A 25,485-nucleotide genomic window follows, 5' to 3' on the forward strand; every position below is an offset into this window, starting at 1 on the left:
TAGATAAATAGGTACCGCTACAGTGAGAAGGTAAACAGTGTTTCTGTGCGCTGCTCTAGTTCACCAGAAGCAGCTTTGTCATGCTGGCCACATGACCTGGAAGCTGTACGCCGGCTCTCTCGGCCAATAACGCGAGATGAGAGCCGCAACCCCAGAGTTCACGACTGGACCTAATGGTCAGGGGTCCCTTTACCTTGTGTGTTGATGCGAAGCTTAATAAACAAAACCCTGTAGATTCCTTGGATGAATGATTCTTCACAGACTTTATAAGTGTCAAACAGCAAGCAATGGCCGTTTACCGTCTTGCAAGTGAGCAGCAGTTGTGGCCTGACACGGCATATCCTCTTTCGCCTGGACCCACAACACTCATGTGTTCCTGCCAAACCCATCCTTTAAATGAGCCAATCCGCAGTGGCCTGGGGGGGGGGCGGAGCATGGCTATCTACTTAGTTTGGTCAGACCACTAAGCAGAGTCCATTCGTTTTATTACTCAGCACTTAGGCGCGCTGGAATGGGGGATCTGTGGCTGGGCATGAAAATCCAATACATGCATCTGCTTTAACTCAGTGAAGTGCACAGGTTTAGCTGAAGCATTAAAGGGCTGGAATTATAAAGATTGTAGATATGATAGGTACTGTAGACAAGATGAATTGCATTATATATGTTTATAAAAATTTACCAGCATGTAAGATTACAGTGACTTGTATGATAATAGTTGTTTTGTCACTACCACTACCGTTGTGTCCACTAAAAGCCAATCACCGTGCTTTTGTTTTGTTGCTATAGTCTTTGTTTCTTAAAGAAGGGAAACTGAAATCCAGAGAGAGAGAAGTCAGATGCTAAGTTGAGAATAAAAATAAAGAGATCGCCTATTCCACCAGGGTCCTTTGAGGAAAAGACAAAAAGCAAGATAATAAAATATTACCCTAAAAGTCCAGAGAGGTTTAGCCCTAGGGGTCCATTCTTCTACAACTATGAGCAATAGTATTCAGCAAAGGTAGCAAATGAACTCGGATGTTTTTGGCAGGGTTTATCAGAGAAACCTTGCTGCCACCTCATGTTCTATTTCAGTAAAACTCTCAGGAAGGGAAACTGACTTCAATAACCCTGGATGTTAACTATGGGGTAGTGAATCCTGCCTTTGTTTCCGTGTGCAACTTTTTGCAGTGTAGCACCGATTCACTGTTGTGCATTGCATGCATATCCCTAATTGCAATTAGCTTAATTGCACATCATGTTCCACATTCAAAAGCACAGGCATCTCTTGAAGAAGCATAATGAAGTTCTGAACCATTGTTTTGCATGCCATGCACAACTAGTTTAATTACATTAGAGCTTCAGTCACCGCTATAACCTGTTTGCAACAGCAAATATACATTCTAATACCAAAAGCACAAAATCAGATATGCGCCTAATGATAGCATGACCACAGAAGAGTAATTATTTGAACTTCACACCATTCAAAGGATTCTAACTGATTAATCAATTGCCTTTCAAATGAATAACTGATTAATTTTCATTACCAACATGGTGCCTTTAAAAAAAAAACACTGAAGGAAATTTGAAATAACTAAAAAAAGAAAGAAAGGCAGAAGTAGCAGCTAGCAGTCAATATTAGGACGAAAGGTTGTTTTTAACATTTTCTTTTGTATTCTGTTGTAGAATTAAAATAGCCCTGAAAAAATAAACAGGTATGCCCTTATCTCTCAACCTAAAATGTGTCTTTTCGCTAATTCTAATTACTCAAATTTAGAATATATAAGAAGACAAAATGTACTTGTTTCCTACTGTAATCTCTGTATGAAGCAAAAAGAAGAACTAGGCTCTAGCCCAGGCATCCCCAAACTTCAGCCCTCCAGATGTTTTGGACTACAATTCCCATCTTCCCCGACCACTGGTCCTGTTGGCTAGGGATCATGGGAGTTGTAGGCCAAAACATCTGGAAGGCCACAGTTTGGGGATGCCTGCTCTAGCCCTTCTTTCACTAACTCCTGAGTGATCTGTTTACGGCAATTCCTTCCGTGAATGACAAATTACTCCACCGACATGGCTGGGGATCAGCGTTGCACCTGGCTCCTGGTATTTTGAGATGATAGTCCATTCTGATTCTGCAAAGGGGCATGCCTTTCTGGGTGGCTCCCAATAAACTTTGTTTTTCGTTTTGAAAAGGAAGCATTTCCCAATCAATATTCAGGTTAGTAAATTTGTTGCTTTGTGTGCATTCTTCAATTAAATGCCTTTTTGTGTGTGCCTTTCTTTTCCCCTGCTGTTTTCATAGGCTTGATTAGGACAGCGCTAATGAACATGGATAGAGAAGCAAAAGAATATTATGAAGTGATTATCCAGGCCAAAGATATGGGCGGACAGTTGGGAGGATTAGCTGGGACGACCACAGTCAATATCTCCCTGTCTGATGTCAATGACAACCCACCCAGATTTCCACAGAGTAAGTCTCAGCCACGATGTCTCAGCATTTGCGGGAGGGGGGGGGCTTCTCAATGGACGTTCCTTAATTCCAGGGTATTCTTCCCCTGGTGCGCTGTTTTGTCGCTACCCAGATTTTCACACAATAAGTGTCCATCACAATATGCAGATCTCTGGCACATTGCCCAAATAAAAAGATGTGACAAAATATTTGCACAGTAAACATGTGCTTTACTAGTTATCAATAATAATAACAATGACGGTTTGCAGAATCAAGAAGACAGATTGCCACCCCGAGAAGCTTGCAGTCTAACATCTGACATGAAGTGGAGGAGAGGGAGGGAGAAAATGGAGGAAGAGGGGTAAACAGAGCAAGATTTTGCACTTAGCGGTACTTACCGGTAGGATTAGTTGCCGTAGGGGATAAGAACTAAAGGGCTCGCATAGAGTTCACAGAAAAGGTGAGTTCTGAGGATGGCTTTGAAAACAGTGCAACATCACAGATCTGTTTGGAGAGGAAGTTCTGGGCAAAGGAAACAACAAGGGAGACAGGTCAGTAATTTGAGGGAGCAGGAGATTTCACACAGCAGAGGATGGTGGTGTTTGTGGGGGTAGAGGAGCACGCATATATACAGGCAGAGGGATATAGGGCTACTACACCAGGGCGATAAGGGAGTGAGAACACTGCAAAGGGTATTGGAGATTATGGATAAATATCTGGAGCTTTTCAGAGTGATCAGAGAGTTGAATGGTTTTGGCAACAGAGTCCTGGACAGCGTTGAGGGGACCATGATGGAACAACAGGAGGAGGAACAAAAGGAAATGTTGGCATGAAGGCAAAGGGGTAGGTAGCTTCCCATGTGTGACAAGGGGAAGGAAAGGGTAGATGGAGGTAGAGGAGAAAAGAATGGAAGACAAAAAGTGGGGAAGAAATCAGAATGGATAGTTCCAGTATTAGTACTGAATGAAGCTTTAAGTGGATACAAGGAAGCATTAGTGGCTGCTAGCCTTAGTAAGACTTCAAAGGCAAAGAAGGGATGCTGAGGATTCCTAAAAGAGTGCTGAACATTTTTTCTTTTTTAAAAGGTCTTTCCCTTTTTTTGTCTCTTTACTTGGGTGTATTCCTTTGCATGTTTAAATGAAGGCTATCAAACTATATTCATTTCTGATAACATAAAATAGTGGTTGTGCTCTTTAGCTAGCAGAGCAAAATGTGGCCCAAAAGATGCAAACCTGTTATTAGAATATAACCATAAGTTTCTCATGCAGCTGCAAATCATTGCAGGAGCCATCAGATTTTCACAGCTACTACAGAGGCTCAACTTCAGAGGTTTAAGAAATAGTCAACAGCCTAAATACTGGGTAGATGTCACTGTGTCTCTAGATACTGGCTACATTCCTTTGAAGATTTACTGATTCTCATAAAACCTTTCAGCCTGCAATTATATTGCTATAACTAATAAACAACAACAACAACAACAGATTTGGACTCTCAGAATCTGTTCCAGCAGATTTCTCATGAAGGTAATCTTGGAACAAGTCTTGTACGAGTCAACAGAATGATTTTCACTTCCTACCTAAACTTCCCTCCGTATCAGAGTTGGGGAACCTGTGGCGCTATTGTTCGACTCCAACTCCTTTCATCCCCAACTAATATGACCAGTGGTCAGAGAAGATGGGAGTTGTAGTCCAACAGCACCTGGAGTGCTGTGAGTTCCCCATCCCTACTCGACAGGATTGATAACTTTCGGGCTAGTTGGTACCTACGATAGTCTTTGTAGCAACAGCAAAGGATCATGTTTCATCTTAAAAGCTGGGAGCAAATCTCATTGAATTCCATGGGCCTTCTGAGTTGTTGTCTATAGGTTTGTGCTTCTACTGTGTCATCAGCTCTTGAGGACTGGAGTCTACTTCCGTCTTTTATCTTGTGAAATGTTTGACGTGTTACGCTGGTGATGGTGAAAAAAATGAACACTCCTGTAGTTACCCTAGAAAGCTCTGTGATTTCCAGTGGGAATCAGATCCATGCCTACTTTCTAAATTCCCTCGCATTTTAAATTTTAAAATACCACACTGCTCATCAATTAATTAAGTACTTGCATTTGGGGGAGGGGGTTGCCTTCCATTGTTCATGTCCCTACCAACTTTACTTTTCAGTCAAAGAATTGCACACTGCCATTTCCTCCTGCTGCACTAGTCTGAAGTGCAACTCTTGAGTTAATAAATACTGCTGCAAGAGGAAGGAATTAATCGAAGCTACTGTGTATTCAAAGGAGCAAAGGGGAACCTTTTACTCTGTAGATTTTTTGGTTATGCATAGGTTTTGCTCTCAGATCAGCTTTGCCACAGGAAGAGTGGATGGTTTGATACGAACAATTTAAATATGTCCCCGATATGTCGAGAAAGCTATTGAAACTCAGCAAGGGGGATTTAAATTTGTTTGGTTTTTTTCTCCACTGGAGTTGACCATGTTCTTCCACAGCCCAGGATAAGGAACTTCAGAGTTTAAGGTTGCAATCCTAACTCTGCTTACCTGGAAGTAAGCCCCATTGAATTAAATAGGATACACTACTGAATAGAAATAGTTAGGATGGTGCTGTCATTTGCTATAGACTTATTCACAGTGGCTACTTCATTTCATTTCTGTAAGTCTTGTAATGTATTTAGGGCATAAAAAATTCAGCCAGTTAGGCATTTTTCAGGCCTTTTGATTTTAAATGATTTAATATGATTTGATTTCCACTGAAATCAGCATGGAGCTTGCAAAGGCTTAATTTTGACAGCATTGTTCTCTTTTTAAATATTATTGAACTTATTTATTTTATTTCACAATCAACTTTTTTTCCCCCCAGAACATTATCAGATGAGCGTTCTGGAGTCTGCTCCAGTTAGCTCTACTGTGGGCCGTGTCCTTGCTAAAGATTTGGATGAAGGCATTAATGCTGAAATGAAATACAGTTTTGTGGATGGGGATGGACTGGATGTTTTTGATATTGCCACCGAGTCTAATCGCCAAGTTGGTATCATCACAGTGAGAAAGGTACGTAACAAGTTCATTCCTCAGCAATGTGCAACCATTACTGTAAATGCAATTTCCATTGCGATAAAATTTTGTTATTGTAATTTTTTTATTGCTAATTTGCATACCGCTTCTACAAATACAGAGTACAACTAAGTCCATTGACAGTGCAATCCTATTCAGGTCTACTCAAAAGTAACCTCTATTGAGTTCAATGGGACTTACTCTTGAGTTTAAGATAGGGCTGCCATACCTCTGGGAATTGGGCAGGAAATTGGCAAAATGTCGGGGGGGGGGAATTTATAAAATTCAAATAAAGGCCGAAAACTTAGATTTTGGGAGAGACAAAGCTCAACAACTTTGTCTGGATTTTCACTTTGGGGAATATAGTATAGGATCCTAACTTTAAAAATAAGTTTAAAATGGGTTTTCAAAAGAAGAGGGGGAAAGCAATCCGTTGTACAAATTAAAATCACTCTCACATCTTTTCCATTCTGGGAGAGGCTGGCACAGGCAGAGTTAAAAGAACGCCAAGTTAAAAGAAACTGGGAGGGGAAAGTTTTAGGGGGAAAGGTTAAGCACTCTGGTGCAAATGGCCCCTTCCAGAGGACAGGTTGCAAGTGAAACGTCACAGCAGGACTTCATTGCATGTGGCTGCAATGTAGCAAATAGTTTGCATCCAAAGAAACTAGCATGTGAGCCATCCTTCTGACTGTCTCAGTTGTGCAATTACTCAGTTTTGTCTGCTCATTTAAAGTTTTAATTATTTCTAAAGCCTGAAAAAAAAAACTCTTGTTCACTCATTGGGACTGTTCCAGGTGAAGTCCCATTGGAACTAATTCTCTTCCATTGGCTTCAGTGGGCCATTACATTTTCACTTGGACATGTAGGATGTTTGATGTATAATACCAAAAATGTAACACACACACACACACACACACACACACACACACACACACACACATCTATCTATCTATCTATCTATCTATCTATCATCTATCATCTATCTGCAAATCATGTATTGTTCTTGAGCGATGTTCCTAGACTGGCATAGTTCCCTGCTGAGTGTTTGCTAGCAAACTGGGATTTGCTGTTGCTGACTGTGTTAATTAATGCATTTCTCCATTCAGTATATGCCTTACTCAAGAAGATAGAAATCCCCAAAATTAAAGTAAATATAAACTATCAATTTGTGCTTTTTTAAAAAAAAAAACCCCAGTGCAGAAAACAGATTTGAACTTCTTCCAAGACAGTGTTTGCCTCTAAAACAAAGACGACAGCTTTAGAAGCACACATTTTGTTTTGATCAAAATCTGTGCCAGTTACAAGGATTCCATTTTGCTAATATTCAGCATTAAACTACCCATTATGTAAAAGTAAAGAGCGTATAACCATTGTATTCTTGGAAATTAAATTATCAGCAGGAGGCCTCATAATGCTCTATTAGACCCTTGCAACCATTTCTAGATTCACTTTTATGAAGGTTCTTTGGTCATTCCTAGGCTTCGCTTTGCTGTTGCCGCTAACATTCTTTTCAATTATCATTTTATTGTTATACATAAAAAGTGCACGCTAAGTATCACTGCAGTACAATTATCGGCATCAATTTCCTTCGCATGTAAAACTGTATCAAGAAAGGGCATGAAAACCCAGCATGGAAAAAAGAATGTCTTCTGCAAAAGGAAGACGTTAGCACGGTTGCCTTTCAGTACCAGATTCGCTTTGTGATAAAGCCCTCCCTCTAACGTTTAGGCAATAATAATAAAGGACTTAGAAGAACAGCCCAAACAGAATACATTTGAATCTCGCTAATTTCCGTGGAATAGCTAAGCCATGTGCTTAACTCTCCCACATTGAAATAAATAAAATTAATGGTGCTTCACCCTGGCTGAATTATAGCAATTAAAATATAATTAAATGCATTATATACAACATTTTTGTTATATGCTCAAAGTGCTTAACATACATAACACCCATAGCTGGGTGTGGGGTATTAAACTGAATCCAGGTAAGACTCAGGTGCTGTGGACTATGGGCTCCCATATCCAGGAAGTGGGCAGAAAGCCTGTCCTTGATAAGGTTGCACTCCCTTGAAGGAGCAGGTATATAGGTGGGGTTTTTTGGGGGGTGGGGGTGCTCCTTGATCCAGCTTTGTCACTTGAAGCCCAGGTGGCTCCAGTGGCAGGGAGTATCTCCTCTCAGGTATGGCTGCTTCACCAGCGATGGACATTCCTGAATAGGAAAAAACCTGACCACTGTAGCCCATGTTTTGGTGAATTACAGGCTGGACTTTTGCAACAGACTCTACATGGGGCTGCCCTTGAAGACTGTCTGGAAGCTGCAGCAAGTGCAGAAGGCAGTGTCCAGAGAGCGGGTGGGAATAGCTGGTTGAACTCGTGCAACACCAGTGTTTTAAAAAATGCACTGGTTGCAAGTAAATTTCTGAGCCCAATTCATGGTGCTTATGCTGACAAGTGGTGGTGCTGTGGGCTAAACCACAGAGCCTAGGGCTTGCCAATCAGAAGGTCAGCAGTTCAAATCCCCGCAATGGGGTGAGCTCCCGTTGCTCAGTCCCTGCTCCTGCCAACCTAGCAGTTCGAAAGCACGAAGTGCAAGTAGATAGGGAAGGTAAACAGCATTTCCATGTGCTGTTCTGGTTCACCAGAAGCAGCTTAGTCATGCTGGCCACATGACCTAGAAGCTGTACACCGGCTCCCTCGGCCAGTAAAGCAAGATGAGCGCCACAACCCCAGAGTCGTCCGCGACTGAACCTAATAGTCAGGGGTCCCTTTACCTTTACCTATGCTGACAAGTGGCTTGGGACCCAAATGTCTGAAAGACTGACTCCTTCCGCATCAACCTGTCCATGAATTAAGTTCTACAGGGGATACCCTATTGGTGATTCCACCATAATGGAATTCAAGAAGTGGTGGCACATGAATGGGCCTTCTCTGTAGCAGCTCCACATATTTGGAGTAACCTAATTTGCAAAAAAAAAAAGAGAGAGAGAGAGAGAGACCTGAGTTTGAAAGAGCAAAGGCTTCTTTTTTTGCTGTTCCTATTTGGATTCGGGGGGGGGGGTGCATGTGGTTGACACATACTGGTGTCCAATCCTGGCTACTGCTGGAACTGGACTGGGGCACACGATGACATGCCAGACCTCGCTATCCTCTGTGGCTGCTTGGACAACCCTCACCCAATTAGGACTATAATATCTGGGATGCATTTTGTTAAAAAGAAAGCGGTAAAGTTGTGGGGCTGTCATGTTCATCCAGCCAGTTATATACAATGGTTACAGGTAGGTAGCCGTGTTGGTCTGGGTCGAAGTAAAATAAAAAAATTCCTTCAGTAGCACCTTAAAGACCAACTAAGTTTTTATTTTGGTATGAGCTTTCGTGTGCATGCACACTTCTTCAGATACTTCTGAAGAAGTGTGCATGCACACGAAAGCTCATACCAAAATAAAAACTTAGTTGGTCTTTAAGGTGCTACTGAAGGAATTTTGTTATATACAATGTAAGCGATACGTTTAAATGGAAAGTGTTTTATTTTAAAGGAATTGGATGGTATCGCTCAAGACGTTCTGTTCAGTCTCAGAGGAGGTCTTCTAATGCTTTATTCCTTCTCCATCTTCAGCCCTTGAACTTTGAGAGTAAGAAGAGCTACACTTTGAAGGTAGAGGGTGCCAATCCCCACTTAGAAATGCGCTTCCTGAACCTGGGCCCCTTCCGTGACACTGCTACTGTACACATCACCGTTGAGGATGTAGAAGAGCCCCCACTCTTTGAGCCTAGCTTTTATTTTGTGGAAGTCCCTGAAGATGTGGACATTGGGACCACCATACAAATGATTCATGCCAAGGACCCGGATGTGACCAACAACTCCATCAGGTTCCTTTCTTTCCTTGTTTCTCTCTCCCCACCCCCCACCCCAAACCATCCTAAATATCCACTATGTTAACTCCTAGAATTATTCCTGTTGCTTTAGGGGAGTAGTGCAGATTCAGAAATTTATTGTTCTTTATTTAATAGGATTTATATGCCACCCTTCATCATAAGATCTCAGGGCAAGTTCACAGAATGAAATACAGGATAAGAACAAGTAAATAATTAAAACAAAACAATAACACCACCCTCCTTCTCACAGACACATATGAAAGGCTGAAGAATATTAATCCGCCAGTTTCAAATAAATGCTTAACCTTAGATGCTAGCAAGGCTATACATTATTTTGTGCAGGCAAAATCACCACTTACATGTCCTCCCTGAATCTGAGGCAAGATTTAAGAACTTGCTCTCTGTAGTGCATCCAGAGTTAATTAACCATTATCAATTTAGGACGGATGGCATTGAGTCTCTGTCAGTGAGGAGGCTGCAACTCGCTCTTCAGGCAACAAAAGGGTGGTTTATGTCATCCCTGCCCAAAAAAAATCTCATTCTACACTGTTACACTCTGAGAATGTATTTACATGACCAGCATAACATGTGGCCCAGTCTAGCCTCCCACGAATTTCAGGAAACTGAAGCTTCCTTGTCACAGAAGTTTTGCCTGAGGAAAGACCTCTGGAACTGTCCAGAGCAACTGAGTAATGATTGCGTGATAGTTTATTATGTGAAAAGAGGGGAAACGTGCTCTCCTTTTTTCAGGTCTCTCAGTCTTACCCGTAATGTCTCATCTTCCCCTGGAAGCAGGAGACTTTGGCCAAGGGGATGTGTGCAAATATGCACCCCTTGCTATAGTTTCTTTAAAGCTTCATGGGCTATAGATAGAAAAGAAGATTCGGGACAGGTGGGTCTTCATATAGATCTGGAAATAAAGGGCCTAGGACATTTTTGCTTCATTTATAAATATATAACCAGATAGCACAGGGAGGAAAAAAGGGAACTCCTACAAGCTAGCAAATCTGCATCAGATGCCCAGACAGACTTTGCACACCAAGGCACTTCACATTCTGGCAACCCCCTGCTTTCTCTATTTCTGTGTCTTCAAAATAACAAACTCTTGTGTCTCTCACCACCACCACACGTGCTCCTGGGGCTTTCTACATGCTAAATATTGTGCTCTACCCTGTAAAATCCTCAAAGTTTGAAGCATCCAACAGCCTTAACAGGATGTTTTATTAAATACAGACAGTGTGAACAAGAGTTCTGAAGAACTACTTGAAAGCTTGCTCACAACTTTGATATTTTAGTCTGCCATATTAGATTCCCCCCCCCCAATAGATCAATGTGGCAAGGCAGGCCATATTACCAGAATGCTCACCGAACGCACCAGAAACTCTCAAATCCTCTTATCCCTGCCTTTCTTGACATCTGGATTGCCCACATTGGGCGATGCTGATTGCTAAAGGCATGGCCTGATTAATTCAGAATGACTAAGGGAGATTATGTAAACAGTTCAATGGACTCGAGTGCTGAGAACCAATTATTAATAACAGGCAAACATGTGCAAAGAATGCAGTACAAAGACCCCACCTGTGCTGCTTGACACCAGTGATTAATGTTGCACCACTAATCACAAGGCCATATTCAATTTCAGATTCAAGTTAGCCCTAAACTGTCAGAGGAGAATTTTTTTTATGGGCATTTGCAAGACAGATCATTATTTCACAATCTAAAGCTTTTATGTGGATTTCCTTAATAAATCTAGCAGACTGGGATACATCTTTATTTTAAAAGTGAGAGAGAGAGAGCATTCAACGATGATTTTTCCTCCTCCTTATTCTTTGACTAAACAAAGCTGCTTCTTTCCTTGAAAGCAGTTCAACAACGCCGTGTGCCTTGTGTTTCCTTTGCTGCGTGCTTCCCTTGCACAATTAGAACACGTTGGGTTGCATCCCACACAGTTCTTCTGCTTCCACAACTTACTTCCGCTTCCTTAATGGGACTTTACCCTCCCCTACCCTAGCTCCCTGTAAACCTTCAAAACCTTCTCCAAAGAGTTGGAAGATGCTGTGGAGCAGATTTTGGGGTCGTGCAAAGAACAGGAGCAAAGAGGAATCCCATTGTGTGAGCAGAACTCCACTTGTGCAGCAGCACTGGTCACAAATTGCAGATCATAGCACTTTCTACTTCTTGTTGTTATTTAAATGTGTTGGTCACTTTATTTTGACCAAGGCAACCCAAAGCAACTTACAAACACACCCCACGTAGATACATTAAAACCAAGCTGGGGGTGGTAGTTGCATTAAAATCTTCCCACCCACTGTTTAAAGACCATGGATAGTTCAGGGCCAAACACCTGGTTATAGAGGAAAGTTTTTGCCTGGCACCTAAAGATATATAATGTTGTCAACATACTTTGCATCTGTTCCCCCCTACCAGATGCAACAGTGGGTCAATCCTTACAACAACACCACAGGGTAGGCCAGTTTTATGATTCCCATCTTGCTAGTTAGGGAGACTGACTCAGGCAGTCAAATGGATTTGCAAAAAAATCATCAGTCAATCAAGCTGTGATATACGTTTCAACATAGATGAACCCTAGTACAGTGGACCCCATTTCATTTAATACTTTTGAATGATCCATTCTGCCTTTGTCTCTCTCTGCTCATTTCCCTCTTCTTGCTTTCCGCATGGAGGAGTGAGGGGAGACAGCATAGACACAGAAGAGACCCCCATAATTTTGGCTATACAGTATGTCAAAAAGGGTCATATGTGTGACTTTGAACTGAATCCCCACATATGATGCCACGTGACTGTGTTTCTTTTTGTCTGTGTTCAACTGACTTGTTTGGGAGTCCCCCAGTTCTGGGGTAGGAAAAAAATGTCCTATCTGCTCTCCAACCATTCAAAATTTGGTAAACTTCTGTTTTTTAAAAAAATTAACTATTATATAGTAGTATAATAGAACAACAGAGCATTGTATTTATTATTCACTGTCAGGAGCGACCAAAAATATATTCAAAATTAGTTATAATTGTTTTCAACTATTCTTGCTATTCTAGTTAATTTTTATTTATTTATTTATTTATTTATTTATTTATTTTTAAAAAACCATTTTAGGATAAAAGCAATCAAACAAATTAACAAGCCATGCTTTAAATTTAGTGTCTGAACTAGAAGGAAACCAGAGAATTAAAAATTACCAATGAACCTGAACGGAGCCTTAATTAGGAATCATTTATTCCTTGCATATAATGCCTTCTAAATGTATACTTTTTTACAGGTATTCCATTGATCGAAGCAGTGATCCCGGACGCTTCTTTTATGTCGACATTGCAACAGGTGCTCTGATGACTGCAAGACCTCTGGATCGGGAGGACATTCCATGGCACAATATCACCATCCTGGCCGTGGAGCTGAGTAAGGGGAACAAAAACCATGCAAATACATTTGTTTCAACATTTCAGGCTGCTGCACATTTATCTCCATCTTATCCTCCTTTCAATTATGCTTTATTGTTTGTTAACATGGAAACACAAGAGTTCAATATAAGCACGTTCCTTACTCCAGTTATCTCCAAATATATATTTACTGGGGTTCCAACTTAACCAGCATTTAAAGCCAACATCCCATGGCAGACTCTTGGGGTGGTCCAATCCTATGGCAAGATCCACTATGGATTTCTGGCTCAGCCAAAGATATGCCAGGACATCTTGTTCAGCTCAGCCAAAGTTCACTGAGCTGAGGCAAGTGTAAGCCCCCCAAAGGGGGCATTTCTGGGGTGGGACCAGAGAGAGGGGACATAGAGACGGGATCATAATCCCATTCAACTCAGTCATGTGACTTGGCAACCTGGCATAGAACACTTATTTTAAAGGCTTGCTCTCCTTCTGCCAGGCTTAGGGTGGGGTTTGGATGTTGTGCCACTTCACACTGGCTTGCTCTACGCCAGCCTCGTGTGCATGCGGTAGGACTGCTTCCTCGATAACTTCACTGCAGTTAAGAAACAGCCAGAGTTCAGCCTACACAAGCCGTGTGACATGCATATTTATATGCACTGCAGTGGAAGCCACGCTTTGCATCTGATTGAGGGAATGAAAGTAGCATTTAATTTTTACGCTCCTAGGGAGGTCTGCAAATGAAATGTTTACTCAAACCATTAGCATTCAAGGGAATTGTTGTTTAATTTCTCTTTCTTCCTTTTTTTTTAAATAAAAAAATGCAGTTCAGATAAGAGCTAGCACACGCGCTCTCGCCCCAAGAACTATTAGTAGCAAAAACAGATGCTCTGAATATTACAGGGCTTATCAGAGTAGAAAGCAGCATTATCAGGAAGGATTGAATGGCTCAGGGATTTGCTAATGAGCTCAGAGCCTTTCACTTCTAGGTCACTGGTTCAAAACCTCCTTGAGCCAGTAGCAAGCGACTGTTATCACCATCTGCTTGCTTGCTTTTTTAGTGGCCTCTAGAAATAATTTTGTAATAAACCCGTGTTTAGGGCAGGGAAAGCTGCTTACTAGGGTCTCAGATATGTACCGAAACGTAGGGGTCACTGTTACTTGAGAACTACTGTGGCATTTCTGAGAAACCTTCTGCCCCCGTACATATTTAGAGTTTCAGTGTATGAAACACTGGCCGGAAATAGACATTACAACAGAAAAGGGTCAGGTTTTTTTTAAAAAAAGTTATCTGTGTCACATTCTCATCCGATGAGGGAGAAAATTAGTTTGGTTTGCATTTTAAAATGAACCTACGTAATTCACACTTTCGATAACACTAATTGTGCTATGGGAAAACTTTTCTATCAATCTGAGTCAAAAACTGTGAAGACATTCAGCTGTTCATACATAAATGCAACAAGCACTTTGTGTAAGAGACTCAGGGGCATTTCTAGGAGCTGGGCAGGTTGCCCCTCGCCAAGGGTGCAGGCTTGTGTGTGCGTGCAAAAATCATGCCTCCACTCTAGCTTGGAGTGGCTAGGAGCCTACTCAGCCATCCAAACGTTCTCCAGTTTGCTCCTCCGCTGTTTGGGGAGGGCACCAATATTTCTCCTTGCCAAGGGTTTAAGGGATGGGGGTTGCCGACACAACTCCTTGCAATGGGACACTGATACAGCTCCTTGCCAAGGGTGCAAAGGAGCCTAGGTACTCCTCTGAACACACTAGAAAGTTTTTATAGAATCATAGAATTGCAAAGTTGGAAGGGGCCTTGAGGGTCATCTGGTCCATCCCTCTGCAATGCAGGAATCCTTCCCACAGCCATCCCTGGGTGGGCTCGAACCTTCTAGACACATCAAGTAATGAAACCAGAGTCTCAAGAGCTCAACATTTGCTGTAATGCACTGCGGGTCTGCCTGCTCTTCTTGGGCAACTCCAGCTCTCAAATATAATTCATGGCACCAAGACCAAGCCACTCTGATTTTTTTCCTTCGTTCTACCTTCTTTCAGACAACCCCTCGCAGGTTGGCAGTGTTTCTGTCACGATAAGAGTGCTGGATGTGAATGACAACGCTCCAGAATTCTCCAGATTCTACGAGGCTTTTGTATGTGAAAATGCCAAAGCTGGACAGGTGAGAGAAGCTAAGAAAAACTGTATATGGCACCATCTTTTGTGTGAATACTCCACTGTATAGCCTGAGCTTACAAAATTAGAGAGAGGGACCCAGGGCTATTTTTTTTCAGGGGGAACTTGCCAGAACTCAGTTCTGACACCTCTCAGGTGGGTGCAATTGCCATTCTAAGAGAAAGAGGGAGGCATTCATGGTGAGTTCCGGCACCTCTTTTTCTAGAAAACTAGCACTGTGTGGACCCATGAATTAATGTTTTGTGCAATGCCAGCATAGTAGTGGCTCCTAATATTGTAGCTTCAGAGCTACCAGTGAGTTAAGGAATAATGGTGGGTGAACTAGTAGGATGCCAGAGAAGACCCTTTAACTTGGATCAGCTAAGTCATTGTGTCCTTTTCACTTCCAGGGGCATTATGCAGGCCTTGGGGTGCAGGTACTGCCAGGGCATGGAGTTTGTTTAACAGCTACCTGTGTTCCTGGGCTGGATAGTCGAAAGAACTATTGAGAATTTGTTTTGACTCCATTTTAGCTCATTTCTCACTACCCAGTGCAGTTCTGCATATTTCATTCACAGCTACATCTGCAAGAAATCACATATATTAACCTTTCTCTGACATTCTCCATGGTTAATGTTTACTGTGAAGGTGTCCCCACATGGTCCTGTTTTATATTTAGATACATGTTGAAACAACACTTTTTCTTTTCTCCTTTTACAGTCCAAAATGCAGTTAAATACAAATCTGACCATGCAAGCAGCCTTCATATGAAAATACAGAATGAGTGATTTACCTCCCTCTTTCTCTTGCAATTTTTGGCAGCATGCAAGTCTTTGAGTTGCATCCAATGGATGCACTAACCCAAGGCAGCTCGTCCAACCAGTCTGTCTCTTCCCCTCATCCTCACCTCCTGCAGCCTGAAAACCCAACTCCAGAAAGCTGGAGAATAAACAGTGGTTGTACAGAACAGCAGTTGAAGGGGGTGGGGAGTAGCCTGAAACCAGGCAGAGAGGTCTCATGGCAGCAGAGCTGGAGCAAGATCTCTCTGCTTGATTCCAGCCAATTCCCCTCTCCCACTGCAGCTGCATTACAGGGCAGCCCCCACCATTCAGCCCCCCTCGGACTCTCAGAAGAAGGTTTGTAGTGAAGCTCAGGGCAGGAGGAGGGAAGAGAAAGTTGAGTTGCATGAGGTGCCTTCATGCTCACACAACCATTGGGTACAACCCTTTGGAATTGCAAGGCTCTTCTTCAAGCAGAAGTTGTGTCTAGGAGGTATAATCATAGCTGTCAACCCTCTGTTTTTTTTGTGGGAAACCCCCTTATTTCAATCCATTTCCCACTGCTATCCCGGATAGCAAAATTTCCAGATTTCAAAGCAGCTCCTCTCCCTCCTTGCTGGCCAGGGAGGCTCCACTCGACCCCCCCCCCCCGCAAACGAGCAGCCAACGGCCGCCTGGTAAAACACCTTGCTTGGCGGCTGGCCGCTCGCTCACTTGCCGAGTGCTGCCGGAAATGCACAGAACCGATTTCCGGTGCCGCTCTGCCCATGTCTGGGCACCGGAAATCACATGCGGACACGGGCAGCCTGGCACCAATGCCCCGGACATGGGCAGAGCCAGCACCGGAAGTCCAGACATGCGCAGAAGTGACTTCCGGTGCCACACCGCTGAGTGAGGCTGCTGATCCCTTCTTTTCCAATCCGTAAATTGACAGCTATGGGTATAATCTCTCCTAGAGTTCCATGCAAAGTTTCTTTAGGCTGGAGTCCTATGATCCTCAGAGCCATGGGCTATTTCAGATCTTCCTCCCTGAGAGATGGAGACAGATCTTGAAAGCCTCCCACTCCATAACCTCAGCAGCTCTTGCCTTATCAAGGTCAAAACTCCAGTGTCATAGACTCAGAATTGCAGAGTTGGAAGGGACCACAAGCAATGCAGGAATCTTTTGCCCAATGTGGGCCTCAAACCCATGACTCTGAGGTTATGAGTCTCAAGCTCTACCCACTGAGCTATCAGAAAGGGGGCGTGCTGGGGAAGGTTCACAGGCACGCCAGGGATTGAACCTGCGACCTCCTACACACAAAGCATAGGCTCCGTCTCCTGTCTATGGGACATCCAAATGTTAATTTGCCCTTCTCATATTTTAGCCAGCTTAGGTTCACCCATTCTGTTTTTAAATCATTTCACTCACCATTGATTCTGGCAGCATATTGATTACCTTCATAGATCCCTGCTCCCTCAACAAGATGAATCTGGGCTTGGCTTCACTTTCCAGTGTAATCCTGAAACAGAGCTTTCTCCTGCACTGGAGCTCATCAGACCCTTTGTTTTGCTCTCCCCTCCTACAGCTGATTCAGACAGTGAGCGCGATTGACCAGGACGACCCACAAGAGGGACAGCACTTCTACTATAGCTTGGCTCCTGAGGCAGCTAACAACCCCAACTTTACTCTAAGGGACAATCAAGGTAATTGGAGCGGACACCCATTTGCTTCGCTAACTAACGTCTTCTGCAATGAGTTGGTCTTGGGAGGCTTGGACTTAGCACTGCATCACGAGACTGCCACTGCAAATGATGCCAAGTGACACCTGCTCCTTAAGGGCAGCAATAAAATGACATATTATTTTACACTTTGAACAGTTAATACAGAAATTTCTCCCTGTGTACATTTTTCTCAGTGACAGGTTCTCTTGTTTTGAGGAAATGTGCCAATGTCATGCAAATTCAAGCCTTGTTGTCATGCTCATGGGCACCTTCTCTGAATGGTACCCTGCTCAAAATGCTTTAAAGGTCAGGCTTATAACTGGAATTGCAGAGGAAATCTAAGGGGTTATTATTTGGCTCTTTCCCCACACCCCACCCAGAGCATAGAAAACAGCATTTCATAGGTACTTCAGAAGAAACGAAGAGTTTGCGTGCCCAGGCACAGTCCGTCCCCTCAACTCTGGGAGCCAGATCTCAGTTCAAGGAAAACACATGACAACATATTTGGGATTAAAATGGCCACAACTTTATTAAATTTCAGGTGGCTTAGGCATTGGGCGTATATCCCTCTCAACCCCCAGCTGGGGGTCTGAGGCAAGACAGTGTCAATCGAATATGGGGACACTCAGGGCCGGATTTAGGTTTGATGAGGCCCTAAGCTACTGAAGGTAATGGGGCCCTTTATATGTCCAGCTGTCCTTTGTCAACAACAAATTGCCACTGTTTTTTTGTGTTGAATATATGCTATATGGTAATTTATGGACCTAATAGGTCCATACACAACGACAAAACACTGTTGCTGTATGTAGGTTTTATTTTATTCATTTTTTATATTATATTTCGGAAATGTACACCCAGTTGTTGTTGTCCTTTATTTTGGGGGGGGCAAGAGAGTGGGGCCTTAAGCTATAGCTTGTTTAGCTTATACGTAAATTCAGCACGGGGGACACTGCAAAACTTGCGTTTACACTGCTGGCCCCCCTCCTGCATTGCTGAGGGGAGCTCAATGGCCCACTGCTGTGCACTTGTGGCGAGAGGCAACCCTCTAACGGGGAACCCTGATATCGCCGCTGCAAAAAAAGGGTGAGCCACCACAGCACCCCTTCCTCAGTTGTTGGACTAAAGGATTCCGGCCAAGGCCTAAAACCGCCAAATTTGTGACAATTGCTCTGCCAAACCTGCAGAGCAGAGGAAATTCCTTCCTGGCTCTGCAAAACAGCAATCTGACCATAGCAACGCCCATGGACCTGGAAAGGAAAAAGGTCAGCCTGGGGGGGGGAGATACAATTAGAGGAAGCACTGGGTGGGTGATGCTCTGGGGCTGGCTGTGCTGCAGGCATCAGTGCGGGCCCCCTTTTATCCTCTAGGAGTGGACTGGAGTGAAGTTTGCTCAGTCCTGGTCTGCGCCTCTTGCCCCGTCCCCCAGGCTGCCACAGAGAGGCCAATTTGAAAAGGGGGTTTTGGCAGAAAAACACTGTGGCGACCAAGGGGAGCTGCAAGAGGATGGCGGGGCCGGACACCAGGCTGCAAACCTCGCCCACTGCCAGACCCAGTGAGCAGATACTTCCAACTGCATGTGTAGAGAGAAGCATACAGTTGGAATGCCAAGTACAGTGGTACCTCGCAAGACGAATGCCTCGCGCAACAAAAAACTCACAAGACGGAAAGCGTTTTGCATTGCGCGAGGGACTCGCAAGATGAGGGTTTCTATGGCCACCACTTCATCTTGCGAAGTGCAGCCATAGAATGTAGCGCGGGAAGGCGGCAAAGGAAGATCAGCTGTCAGCACGGGAAGCTGACAGCTGATCTTCCTTTGCCACCTTCCCGTGCTACAGCTGGTTTCCACGGCTTGCCAAGCAGGTGGTGACAAGCCCCGGCAAGCAGCACCCGCCGTCGAAGCGCGGCGGGCGCTGCTTGCCGGGGCTTGCCAAGGCAGGCAGTGACAAGGGATTGGAGAAGTGCTTCTCCGATCCCCCGTCCAATGTCTGCTCTGTGGAGGCGTGGGGGGGGGGAGTGGAGAGGAAGGGATCTTTACTCTCCGAATCTCCCCCAGCTGGGAAAGGCATCAGACAGGGGATCGGAGGTGGTGGCAGGGGGGAGAAGCAGAGAATAAGGATCCTTAGTCTCCGCTTCTCCCCGCCGCCGCCTCGCACACAGCCGGCATCGGACAGAGCTTCGGATAAGGTGCAGCGCTTCTCCGAAGCCCTGTCCAATGCTCCCGGGTGTCTGCGGCGTGGTGGCTGGGGGAGAAGCAGAGAATAAGGATCCTTATTCTCCGCTTCTCCCCCCTCCCCGCCGCCTCACACAGAGGCAGCATCAGACGCAGGGATGCAGCTGGTCGCGCTTCTGGCTGCATCCCTGCGCTCCACCTTCTCGCCCGCCCCCGCTGGGCTCCCTGCTTCTTCCAGCTGTGAGATCTCGCTGGAAGAAGCAGGGAGCCCAGCGGTGGCGGTGGCGGTGGGCAAGAAGGCAGAGCGCAGGGATGCAGCTGCGGCCAAGGAGAAGGCAGGCGGCAAAACAGCCCCGGCAAGCAGCCCCCGCTGCGCTTCGGCTTGGGGGACTGGCGGTGGCAGCGGCACTTGCTCTCTTGGCTCAGGGAAGGCAGGCAGGCGGCAACAGCCCCAGAACCGATAGGAACTGCCTGCCTGCCTTCCCCGAGCCAAGAGAGCAAGCCCCCCCCCCGCCCCCGTCAGTCCCCCGGAGCCCATAGGAACGCATTGATAAAGTTTCAATGCATTCCTATGGGAAACCGCGACTCACAAGATGAATTTTTCGTAGGACGAATTGACTCCTGGAACGAATTAAATTTGTCTTGCGAGGTACCACTGTAGAATGCAAGAGGACCTCTGTATAATATGCCTTAGGAGTGTCCTCTTCCAAGATACTGCATTCCATTTTACCCCACCCAGGACAAGTCAACCAGAATGTTCAGTCATCAGTGGCCTGTTTTGAGGGTGTTTTGCCTCCTCTCTCTCTCTTTTTTTACAATATATATTATTAATAATTTCAAGTATAATTTGATACTTTTGCGCCTGGTGCATGGGTAGTGCCATTTCGGACTTACTTATTTCTTACACTTTTATATTGCCCACCCAGCCAAGTTCTCTGAGCAGTTTGCATAAACCATAAAATAAAATTCACAATAGAACACTTAAGGCCACATCTCCATTTACTCTGGCTTCCCTTACTGCCATGCAACACGTAACATTAGCCACAGTTCATATCTACCAGTACCTTATAGTTTCTTGAGACATACTGCTGTTTGATGCTTTTTCCTCGGTTCCCTCTGATTTGAAAATGTAAGCAACACACTCCCTGCAGTTAAGCTGAGGTGCGTGCATTTGAGACAGTCATTGTGTTATGTGCAGATGACATCACACACACAGATGACAACTTCACGAATAAGAATTTGGAGGGGGGCTGCAGGTGCAGGGAAACCTATCAGGTGAGGACACCCACACACCCTCTTTAATGCATACAACCATGTGCACATGCGACTTAAAACTCACCAGGGGAAAGCTGCCTCTCTTGCATTTTAAACTGCTAATTCATACATAGCCCGAAATAAAACCACAGAAGCCTAGCAAAACAAACTAAAACCAGCACCAAACACTAGCGAAAACCATTAAAACACAGCAAAAGGGAACTTGGTACAAAAACTGAAGCACCTAAATATATCATTATTAAAAGGACTGGCACTCCGAGAATTGCATTTGCTGTTAGAATGGTATGGTATGGGCTGGCATAGAAATAAACAGCACTGCAGCATCACCTAGTGGTGAAGACAATCTTCATAACATTAAGAAAAGCAGGGGGAGTAGAGATTGATGAAGCCTCCAGTTATTTTGCGGGTGGTGGTGTGGTCTAAACCACTGAGCCTAGGGCTTGCCGATTGGAAGGTCGGCAGTTCAAATCCCCGTGACAAGGTGAGCTCCCGTTGCTCGGTCCCAGCTCCTGCCCACCTAGCAGTTCGAAAGCACGTCAAAAGTGCAAGTAGATAAATAGGTGCCGCTCCGGCGGGAAGGTAAATGGCGTTTCCATGCGCTGCTCTGGTTTGCCAGAAGCAGCTTAGTCATGCTGGTCACATGACCCGGAATAACTGTCTGTGGACAAACGCAGGCTCCCCCACCCCAGAGTCGTTCGCGACTGGACTTAACTGTCAGGGGCCCTTTACCTTTTTTTAGCATCACCTAGTGGTGAAAACAATCTTCATAACATTAGGAAAAGCAGGGGGAGTAGAGATTTATGAAGCCTCCAGTTATTTCCATGTACATCAAATCAGTTCACCTTGCTGAAAAGTAACATAGAATGTTCAGGATATCTTCTTCTCAAGAGCAGATATGTAATTTTCACATAGGTAAGTTTTTCTTTGGGTGGTTGGAGCGCTATTCCGTTTAGCTTTTGCCCATTGCAATAGTGATTCTATTACATACCTCCTCTGAAAGGCTGATCAGTGTGTGACTGTGAATGCTGTACACTGATGATCCTCCACTTCTTTTTCACCCAGTCCCTCCCTCCCTCTAAGCAGGGCCGGCCCTACCATTAAGCAAAGTAAGTTGGCTTCCTCATGCAGCTGTTTTTGGAATTTAAGAAAGGGCAACAAAATTATTAATCAATTAATTTAGGGGGCGGTTGTTTTGTTTTCTGTTTTAACTGCTAGAGAGTTTTAGAAGCATTTCTGGTATTTTCTGCCTCAGGTGCGAAAACAACTTGGCCAGCCTTGCATACTACACCCAAGGTACCACTTGCTTCTCTGCCTCAGGCAGCAAAATGTCTTGGGCTGGCCCCCCCTGCCTCTTAAATTCAGAGGATAGATATGAATGCAGTCCTCTTCATTGTAGAAACCTGGGCATTCGGTAGAACAAAGGAATAATGTAATTATTCAGAGAAATCTGCATATTAAATGTTTTGGAAAAAATCTAAATATTAGCAGATCTTCCCGCTTTAGATAACAAAATGAAAATCTACTTCAGTAAGTAAGAGGTGTCTTCTTGCATCAGCATGTTCTAGCACTAAGCTGCCCATATCAGTTATTTTGAAACGGCTGCCATAGTTTCCAGGGCATTGCCTTGCTGGAACACACTGTGACCTTGTCTTCCTTTTTTGAACATGAGTTGCTGATGAGGTTGAAAGAAACCATCACTACAGCGTTGGGTGACCCAGGCTCACTTCATCCTTGAGGCAGTGTGTTAAGAGAGAAATTTGGGGAGAATTCTCAGTATCAGATGTACTCCCTACCACCACCAAACAAACAGGTGGTGTAATTTGGAGTGACAGCAATAACTGAATTGCTGTTCCTTGGGTGTTTTTTTGTTTTTCGAAGAGCAGTTTTCAAGCACGGCCATTGTATCAGTCACAAGAGCAGATATTGGTCCTGACCTCTGGCACTTAAATGTTCATTTAAACATTGAACCCTTGTCAAATTTCAAATGGGGGGGGATCTCAGAACAGCAAATCAGGAAAATGTTTGGTTTTAGAAATGCTAGATGTTAGAATAAAATAGAAACTTTGGTATTTATTACTTTATAATCAGTAGAGCGATTAAAATACAATTTCCACAAAAAATGGGGCAGGAGAGTTTTTGGTGGAACTACCACTGTTTCTTAAGTCTTGGTGGGTTGTGCCTCTCCTTCCCCCCCCCCTTTCTACATTCTCTCCCTCTGGGAGGGAAATACGTCCCCCATCTCTTAGGCTGATATAGTTTCTGGTTGTGTTTGGGGGCATGTAAGGCTTAACAGTGCCTGGCATGCTATGGTCCATGGGGGTCACGAAGAGTCGGACACGACTAAAACGACTAAACAACAAGGCTTAACAAGGGAATTTAGGATCCTAGAGATCCTTGATGGCCCCAGACTGGTCTTCAACCTGTCATTTTCAGCCCCAGGACAGGCAGGGCAGTGGAAACCTTTGCTGCTAACCAGAGAGGATCTCTGGTAACAGGGCCTCCCACTCTGCCCTCATTGAGAGAGGTCCAAAATATTCTATGGACTCAAGAACTCCCTCCCTGCAGGATTTCACCCTGCACTGTATAATGCAAATACTCTTCAATAACTATCACTATAAAGTAGACCTAAACACTGATTGGTGCCAGAGTTGACTTTGCAAAAAGAAAAATCAAATGCATAAAAAGATCATTCTAGCTCGCAAAAGCATTTGTTTATTTGTCCGCCCACTGTGTTGCACCTGCCACCAAACTTCTAGTTCCCTTCGGTCAGGATCCGTGTCACTGCAGCAGTGTATGCAAGAGCAGTGACCACTCTTGGCAAGGGATGTACTCTGGACAAGACTTATATGATCAGAACTCATGTCTGTTATTACCTGACCATGCCAAAGCAGGTTGTTTTGCTAGCAGTATTGGCACGGAATGTATGGGTAGAGAATTGGCACAAGTAAACATTTTCCAACAGAGTAGATTTCAGTATATACAGTATTTAGAGATACCTACTTTTCATGCCAATTCGGTAGGGGAACGTTCGTCTGTGTCTCTTAAGTGATAGAATACTGCAATGGCCGCTATCCAGTGCTGAAACATAAAATAAGAGAGAGCGCTTTAGATTTCTGACATCCATGTCTTATCCCATCATGTTACTTGCAAACAATACTTATGGCATCAAATCACTGTGGCATCTTATCGTGCGCAAACAAGGTTTGGCACAAATGCATTGCACTTGAATTGTCAATCTGTCAACAAGCCTGGAAATTTCCATAGCGGCCGGTGCACCAGATGCCTGCCCTGACATTAAGCTTGTCAAAAAAAAGGGATGGAAAGGGATAAATGCTCCTAACCTCTAAGAAACCACCTTGGTTTGCTTTTCATCCTGCTTAGCCACCAGGAGACTTTGACAATAAATCTAGCTAAACTCCAGCTCAACCCCAAGCCCTCTCCTTCGGTCAACTGTACACCCTCCAACATCTGAGAAAGTGGAATCACAAGTTTTATAGTAGAGAGAGAAAAGGGTCTCAATTTAGTGTGCATGTCAGAAATCTTGCAAATCCTAGTATCTTGGGGCTGTGTGTTTCTCTAGCATTTTGTCATATGCTTCATCTTCTCTCCTCTGCCCACATTCACACAAGGTAAGCAACACAGCAGCAGCAGGCCAAAGTAAATATAGTGTTCTAAATTTATGGATCCAAGGCAAAATAGCATCTACCTCCAATTGATTTTTTTTCCCCTTTACATTGAAAATCAATATTGACATCTTTTATTTTCCCCCACCTTCTAGACAACACAGCTTGGATTTTAACCAGGAGATCAGGCTTCCGGCAGCATGAGCAGAATATATTTTACCTTCCTATCCTGATAGTTGATAATGGACGTCCCATGCTGAGTAGCACCGGGACAGTAACCATTCACGTTTGCAGCTGCGACGACAAGGGTCTTGTGATGTCCTGCAATGCAGAGGCCTATGTGCTCCCTGTCAGCCTGAGTAGAGGAGCTCTTATTGCCATTCTCGCCTGCATCTTTGTCTTGCTAGGTAAGTATACATATCATTTCTTAAACTAAGAGTAACACCATCTGTTCTTCAGGCACAATAGAGGCGGCTACCGTACTTACTAGAATGCAGTGCCAATAAAAGCAATGTTCTAAAAATAGCCAAGCTTCGAAATGGCTTTCTCATTAACGTTTTGTATAAAGTAGTGTTCTTAGTTGATTTGACTTTTATTTGATTTAGGGCATGTTCCAGCCACTTCCAGGTACATTCAGTTTTGCTACCGTAACCCTAGCCAATAGCTACAATAATTCACCGTTGTATGGGGTGGCAAGTGGCTTGTTTGGCCTTGAAAGTGGCCATGGGCATTTTGGGCATCCTGTTTTTCAAGCTGCAATTGACATTTCCCTTTTCATGAAAACTGGGTTATGTTCACAGTGTTAATGAGACCTTCCAAAAAAATGCCTGCTTGGAACTAGAAGCGATCTGCAAAACTCAACTGACCTTTCCATGAACTAGATATAACTGAGAAGGTAAATGCAGCAAGCACTCGTCCTTAAGAATTAGCACAGAATGAGGTAGCAGATACCCCCAGGGTAAAATCTACATCCCTCAATACTGCTTGCTTTAAGTCTAATGCTGCTGCATCCATCCTAAAATATTGCCCAGTCCTGCCACTTACA

General features: G+C 44.1%; 1 protein-coding gene and 1 long non-coding RNA gene across 3 annotated transcripts in view; one reads left to right on the plus strand and one right to left on the minus strand.

Annotated features, from left to right (window-relative positions):
• The window catches only part of CDH20 (cadherin 20), a 161,788-nt gene that overhangs the window by 135,419 nt on the left and 884 nt on the right, over window positions 1-25,485 (plus strand). The window contains exons 5-11 of the mRNA XM_088676224.1: window positions 2,279-2,446; window positions 5,277-5,464; window positions 9,080-9,333; window positions 12,611-12,747; window positions 14,775-14,896; window positions 17,237-17,354; window positions 24,596-24,847. Coding sequence (XP_088532350.1) covers window positions 2,279-2,446; window positions 5,277-5,464; window positions 9,080-9,333; window positions 12,611-12,747; window positions 14,775-14,896; window positions 17,237-17,354; window positions 24,596-24,847 — 1,239 coding nt within the window. The remainder of the gene's footprint in view (window positions 1-2,278; window positions 2,447-5,276; window positions 5,465-9,079; window positions 9,334-12,610; window positions 12,748-14,774; window positions 14,897-17,236; window positions 17,355-24,595; window positions 24,848-25,485) is intronic.
• LOC148684750 (uncharacterized) overlaps window positions 12,550-25,485 on the minus strand; it is an 81,279-nt gene continuing 68,343 nt past the window's right edge. For both annotated transcript variants that reach the window (XR_015951643.1, XR_015951642.1), the window contains exons 2-3: window positions 23,818-23,895; window positions 12,550-12,743 (exon numbers count right to left, since the gene is read on the minus strand). This is a non-coding gene — a long non-coding RNA (uncharacterized LOC148684750). The remainder of the gene's footprint in view (window positions 12,744-23,817; window positions 23,896-25,485) is intronic.

This window comes from Zootoca vivipara, chromosome 8 (assembly GCF_965207765.1).
Source record: "Zootoca vivipara chromosome 8, rZooViv2.hap1.1, whole genome shotgun sequence".
Classification (NCBI taxonomy): Eukaryota; Metazoa; Chordata; class Lepidosauria; order Squamata; family Lacertidae; genus Zootoca; species Zootoca vivipara.